Genomic DNA, 7200 nt, shown 5'->3' on the forward strand with positions numbered 1-7200 from the left:
GTTCCAATCGAGCGTCAATACTGAGTTTAGTTACAGTTATATGCAAGGTGAAGATAACGAGCACTGATCAATCTCATAACTCCTATAAGCAATACAAAATAGATAGCCGGGCAAACACGGACCCCTGTACACACCAGAGGTGGTATCAGGTGCCTAGGAGGAGTAAGCATCCCCTGTTGACCGGTCACATCCGCCGTGAGCCCTATATATATATATATATATATTACAGAAATATCGTACGGTTTCTTCATGGATCACTGGATAGTATTGATATACACAGGACATGTCTCGGAGCCATCTGCAGTGTTTCTGTGGTCACATTGATTGTATAATGGTTGTATTCCTAATTGTAGCTGACACACAGTCTACACCCACCCCCATTCTCTCTCTTACTCTCAGTCATTGACTCAATGAATATTTCGTTTATAAATATACATGTAGAGGTATTATAAATTGATATCAAACATAGATTATTTCAATGATTTACAAATTTTATAAATTGTGCAAATTATTGTTTGATTTCTGATTGTGTTTTATAATACATGTATATAGAGGGGGAATATACAATTATATTAAAATTGCATTGTTCAGGTTTTTAAAAAAAAAAAAAAATTACGACAAAAAAGCAGTTGTGGACAGGTCAATGCTATCAAAACTCAGTTATACTAGGCTTCCTCAAGATCTAAAGAATGTCGGTAAGTATTAGCTGTTATTGTTATCAAAACTCCTCTCGAGGGTCCCTCCAGACCACAGTCTCTGCAGATGTCACTCCACCTTAGATCTTTTGTTAAAAGTTTGATTGACAGGCGGCCTACCATTGATCACGATACAGGTAAAATTTGGGGGTGTTAACTTAAAATGAACATTACAAGTGAAGAAATATTTGATATGAAGCACACAGATTTTCACTTTATTTGGAGACCCACTTCCACCCCTACCCGGGGTTACGACCTGCGGAACCAAATCTACTAGCTGGTTACACGCTCTTAGGATATGTGGTTCCGCAGGTCATGAGTTCAACCCCGGGTATGAGTGGAAGTGAGTATCCAAATTAAGTGAAATATTCTGTGCTTTATATATAATTCAATATAATTCCTAAATATTCTGATATATCGTCTTTTGACAACTAATTCTTTGAATTTCATGCAATGTCGAACATGGTTTACTTACAGGTATGCACTATGGTAGACTCTCCAATATGCCCCCACCTTTCCAAGCTGACACATTTTTACAGAGGCATTTATCCAAAAGCCCTTCGCAGACTACTGCATCTAGAGGCCCTCAATCAAAATGCCAACACTTTCGTCGAGTTTATTAACAATCGAAGAGAAACCTTGTTTCACCTGAGGGGAAAATATTGCTGTTGTGGATCCCGACAACATTCAGTGTTAAAACAGGCAGAATGGAACGTTCTATTTAAAACTCACATTAATAAATGTCCAAATAATGGTACTGATTGTTTCCATATGTTTAAAGCACCAGAATGGCTAACAGTAGATATGCTCGAATTTTCTCTGGCTTGTGTTCTTCTTCGCAACATTTGTCATCGTCGATACGAAAACATCGTGAAGACTGCACAGTTGCATCGAAACGAAGTCATACACACGGAAAAATCGTCGATAGGTGAGGACGAATTTGAATTGCTTTGGAGAAAAGCTGTAACATCGGCTTCCGACATAGCTGCTCGTGTGTCAACGGAGTTTAAGAACCAGATACGTGAGGAAGCTGATTTGATTTACAAATATAAACCCATGTTGACCCGATATCTAGGTATGACTATATGCATTAATTTGTTTCATATGTTTTTAAATAATCGTACTTTCTTCTACTTACAGTAAACAATTATTTAAAGGTTCACTGATGTTGCAATCTAATGATCTTCGTTATCTGTATTGTAGAAAACACGCTCTGTGAAGTAGAGAATCATGAAAAGGACGACTCATTTTCGCCACTAAAAGTGGTAGAAAACATTCTAAACACCTTGGAGCAACACGGCATCGCCATCATTGTTGGATATCCAGGCAGTGGAAAGTCTTCCATAGGTCTGGAGGTGATTCGACACATGCACACAAAAGATAGGACAGTAATCAAGTTCAATCGGGTCCAAAAGTGGAACGAACTTGTCAATCCAAAATTCGGATATGTTGTCTTTGTTGACGACTTTCTAGGAGTATCCAATACGTCAAATGCCGGGATATCCGAGTTGAAGCCTTTTTTCAGCACCATTTACGCCTGTGTAAAGAATAGTAAAACTCAGGTAGTCTTGACAGTACGAAAATCAATTTACGAAAGATGGCGTGACGAATTAGAAGAAACAAGATTATTTGAATTTGAGAGTATGATAGATTTGACAACGGAACAGTTTTGTACTTCCATGGACGAGAAAAAAGTAATGTTGCTAAATCATTTACAGAGCCGGAAAATACAGGTTATGAGAACAAAGACAGAAGCAGAAGGAAGTGAAGGGCCAAGTATTGACCAGTTTACGGTAGACGCCATTTCCCAGACAAGTGCCTTTAACTTTCCACTGTTGTGTTTCTTATTCACAAAATCAAAAAATCTTCGTCTGGGATTGAAGTTCTTTGAACAACCAAGAAGTACAATTGTAACAACCATTGATGCATTTAGAAAATGTAGTAATACAAACGATAAATGGAAATATGCAGTTTTATCATACACAGCTGTTTCTGGAAACGTGATCAATCCACGGAAATTAAACATGAAGTATATGACTATCATTGCCAAATCGTTGACCCTGAAACTCAAAGGTAGTGACCAAGACAAAGTTGCAACTTCAGACGCTGTTGAGGAACTTAAAGACGAGTACTTAAGACAAAGTGGGAGAGATACATTCGAGTTCATACACCAAACATTTCTGGAGGCCACGGTCCTATCGTGTGGAAAGGTGATTCCAGAACTTGTGATAGAACATTGTAACAACGAAACTCTATTTGAACTGCTAAGGACAGCGGCCTATGAGGAAAGAGAAGGCGAACTCGTTTTTAAGTTGGGTGAAGAAAATTATAGAACACTGGCAGATCGTTTGATATTAGAAATTGTATCAAATCTTAAAGTAATACCGCATGTTTTATTGCATCCTGCCATGGAAGACAGCAACTTTTCTGCCACGTTTTTCTCTTGTCTTCAATCATCAATCGAAAAGAAAACCATCTCTTCCCAGAATATCGATCGTCTTTTGATAGAGGCATCGAAAATAGGTCACCTTGGAGCTGTGACAGTTTGCTTTAAAACCAAAGTTCCACAGCAAGTGTTAGAAGAAGCTGTCAACCTCGCAAGTTATAATGACCATGCGAACGTTGTTGAACTTTTAGCCAGAGATTTGAAGCCTGATCCATATTTCTTACAAGCTTGTAGTTTTGGTTGTGGAAAGGTTGTAATTGCAATGCTAAAGAAAGGTTTCATAACAGATTTGGAATTGATTAAAGAGGGAATTTTCAGATCATCTAAAGCTGGTCATGCAACGACAACTAATATACTAATTAGTGTTTACAAAGGTTCCACAGAATCATCTCCCACATTTAAACAAACAATGGTGAAGATATTGAAAGACGCATTTGAAGCCGAGAAAACAAGTACCGTAAGAGAAATAATTTCTTACCAACATTTGGACCTTGATGATGATGACCTAATAAGTCTAGCTTTGGAGGCATGTTTCTCAAATCAATTGGATCTAGCAAAATTTCTTGTTCATGAATTTTGTCAAGAAATGAACATGACGAGGATACAAAAAGTCGACTGGAAGCTTTTACGAGGAAACAGATTATGTATAGATCTCCTTTTTCAGATGGAAGAACTTTTACATCTTGATGAATTTATTAACAGTGTATCCATTGATACCATTCTCATCTCTACACATGAATGGAGCTATATTATAGAGAAGATGCACTCACGCTTTCCAATGAATGTTCAGGAATCAGTTTCTGCACGCCCCGACCTGTTGCTGCATTTCCTTTGGATTGGTTGTCATTCCATTTTCTCTCAGTTAGTTCAGGAGAATACGGAACTATTGCCAAATCTTCAAAAGTGCGGGAAAGTAGCAGAAAAATATTCCTTTGCAGAATTCGCTGCTTTTTGTGGGTTTCCTGATCTCCATTTGGTCACAAGTGACCTTCAAAATAGAGAAGATTTACTTCTATGCTGCATTCAAGGATATCGAAAGGAAGGAAGGGTAGATAACGATACTGAAATATTTGGCTATAAGAAACGGTTTTACACTGTCAATTATTTTGAAATCGATTCGCGTCAAAAAGGATATCTCCGTTGCCTGCAGATTCTATATGACGCAAGCGGAATACTGAGCCCGGAATCGCCAGTCTTAACTGAAATAATAGCATTAATGCACGGCCTGTTTGGTCCCCCAACGCTGTCCTTTATGGACAACAAAGGTGATGCAATTTCGGAAAGCATACTGCCAATATCATCCAGTAAAATGGAAGTTTTACAATTCCTAGATAAAATACTTCTTCAACATCTAGATACTGTAAAAGTCAATGAAATGTTTCTTGCCTTGGAACAGGTGTGATTGAAAAACAAAGCATCAAAGTTTTACACGACCGTGTTTGTTGATGTTCAACTTGGACTCACAAAATATGGATATATGCTGAATGCTGAACGAAAATTTCAATGCTGATTTGTGCTAATTGGTACGACTGACATTCGAGCTAAATTGTGTCCGATCGAAAAATTGGATGACATTACTTATTACAATGTATAATATTCTATCTACAACGATCACAGTTCATGTCTAATAAATGGATGGTGGGATTTTTGTAACTATCTTGCCATTTTGAAGAGTTTATCAAATAAAAATAATCCAAAGTAAGAATGTACAAAATCTTAATTACTGCTTGATTTATTTCACCTACAATTTTGCATTGAAGTTGATGGGAATATCACATTTAATCAAAATATTTGAAAAATCATATTTTCATACAAGTATCTCTTCTAGAAAATATGAAATAGAATTAATGATTTACGGAACATCTGTTTAGAAAATTTAAATTAAAATCGTCTTATTTGAACTAAGGCAGATAACTCTTCCAAAAAATTTCCAGTGCAAAAAGAGTTACCGGTGATGTGGTTTTGATCTACTTCACTTTAATCATTACTTACTAATAAATATTTATTTTGATTTAAACCATTCAAAATAGTTCAATCTCCTTGCGTTATATATCGAATACCTTAAATCATTAGTTTGATTAAAACACCCATTTCCTCATACACGTGTGTGGAAGTTCTCTTCCTGTACGATTCTATAAACACCGTTCTTGTCAGTCGTGAGTGTCGCCAAATTAACATGCATTGAGCACTCGCATAATTGACAATTCAAATGAATTATTAAGCGCAACAATTAATACAAAATATCTTTAATCCATTTGCTCTATAAATGCGCACAACAATGGATGTACCAGTTATCATATCATCGAATAATCCCATGCTTTCTGATTGGCTGAAATCCAACAACTTCGAAAAAATAAAATGTTATACCAATCACACATGTCTGAGACAGAATGAAATGTGGATATTAACAACATTTTGGCGATATCGAACATTTTCTGTGAAAGTAATGTATGCCTTGTACAAAATATAGGGGTGTAAATACGGCAAAGCTAATTACTTTCGCAAAGTAATTATAATACCAAATTATATGATATGAATCATTCTACATAAAAAGTATACCATAAAGTTGTATTATATAAACTTTTGATTTAAAAACTAAATTTTCAGGTCACTATCGAAACGATACCGATATGATATTGTCAACATCGACATTATGTTACAATCAGTTTTGTATAAGGCATACATTACTTTCACAGAATATGTTCGATATCGCCAAAATGTTTTTAATATCCACATTTCATTCTAAATAAAAATTAATTTCCAACTTGCCAGACAAAAAATACCAATGTAAAGACAAAATGGTATTCTAATTTTGTATTCTGTATAGGATTTATGAGATTGGTCACTGTTCGTTATCTTTACTTGTTCATACACTCAAATGACAATGTAAAAAGAAACCTACGAATTAGCAAGTGCGAAACAATCAACTGCGACACAACCATGAGTCGACATCGATAGAACGGGAATCTTCTCAAATAGCTTTTACATCTACAGAGGTATAAAACATACCCACAAAATATGGACACTACATTGTGTCTTAGAAATAACTCGTATTCACATGTACGTGCCTTCGACGTGGATATAACATTTGATTTCTCAAACATCGTTTGCGATTTTGGGTTGAACCTGTGTAGATATTTTCAGTAAAACGTTGTTCGGCTCATACTATGAACTAGGTCGCAACAACTTAATCTATTTTGGTTTGATCAAAAATAACTTGAATATCATAATTCGGAGAATTATCAGACCTTGTCAGTTGATGTATCTTAGAGTGCCAATATGAAACACTAACACCTTTACAAACAATGTCAAAACGTCTATGGATGAAATCAATTCAATGGTAACAATAACGTGCAAAACACGACCCGCACAATAATAGACAATTCGGTTCCCGATTAATACAGTTAGTTAAACCTTTCACAGTCGCTTCGGTATATACATATAAAATACATATAAAACAATGGCACAGCTTCCTTTTGTTTTCTTTGAAATAATAAGATGCTCATAAATGACACTGATATTGGTAATATAAGAAATATATCATTATGAGAGGCATTACAAACGTATTTAGTCATGTAAAGTGCAGCTTATTTACGAAAGTACAAAGTTTTGTAGATATTTAGACAGATGACGGTCACGAATTGGTCGTTGTGATTGGAATTCCGAATGTTGTAGTGTGACTTCCTCAATTTGGTCCTCGGGAACAGGGGTTACGACAGTGCATTCGGTTGGTTCATACTCGTTGCTGGGTGGTACAGATAGAAGTGGTTGTATTGCAGTGGAATATCGTATTGGTTCTTGTTATTCCGTTCATGACTTTCTTCGACACTGTCCGGATGATCCTCATGTTTTTCATTGTCATCACATTGGTATTTAGGTAGCAATTTGGACTGGGATATGTCACAAGGAACATGATAGCACTCTACTAGTTTCACTTTGTAGGAATTAGCGTGTATTTGTTGCCCAGAGAATTTTTTGATGTCACACCATTCTCCGTCACTTGCTGTGATTATGTAGCGGTTCCGTGCTTAAGATTTGTCACGATCACTGTAAAGATAT

At 36.1% G+C, this 7200-nt stretch overlaps 1 protein-coding gene across 2 annotated transcripts in view; it reads left to right on the forward strand.

Annotated features, from left to right (window-relative positions):
- Positions 1 to 4861, forward strand: part of LOC125676270 (uncharacterized) — a 19487-nt gene extending 14626 nt beyond the window's left edge. For both annotated transcript variants that reach the window (XM_048914161.2, XM_056164506.1), the window contains exons 2-3: positions 1173 to 1770; positions 1899 to 4861. In XM_048914161.2, the coding sequence (XP_048770118.2) occupies positions 1182 to 1770; positions 1899 to 4543 (3234 nt within the window). In that variant the 5' untranslated portion in view covers positions 1173 to 1181 and the 3' untranslated portion in view covers positions 4544 to 4861. The remainder of the gene's footprint in view (positions 1 to 1172; positions 1771 to 1898) is intronic.
- The last annotated feature ends 2339 nt before the right edge of the window (positions 4862 to 7200 follow it).

The sequence above is a fragment of the Ostrea edulis genome, chromosome 1 (assembly GCF_947568905.1).
Source record: "Ostrea edulis chromosome 1, xbOstEdul1.1, whole genome shotgun sequence".
NCBI lineage: Eukaryota > Metazoa > Mollusca > Bivalvia > Ostreida > Ostreidae > Ostrea > Ostrea edulis.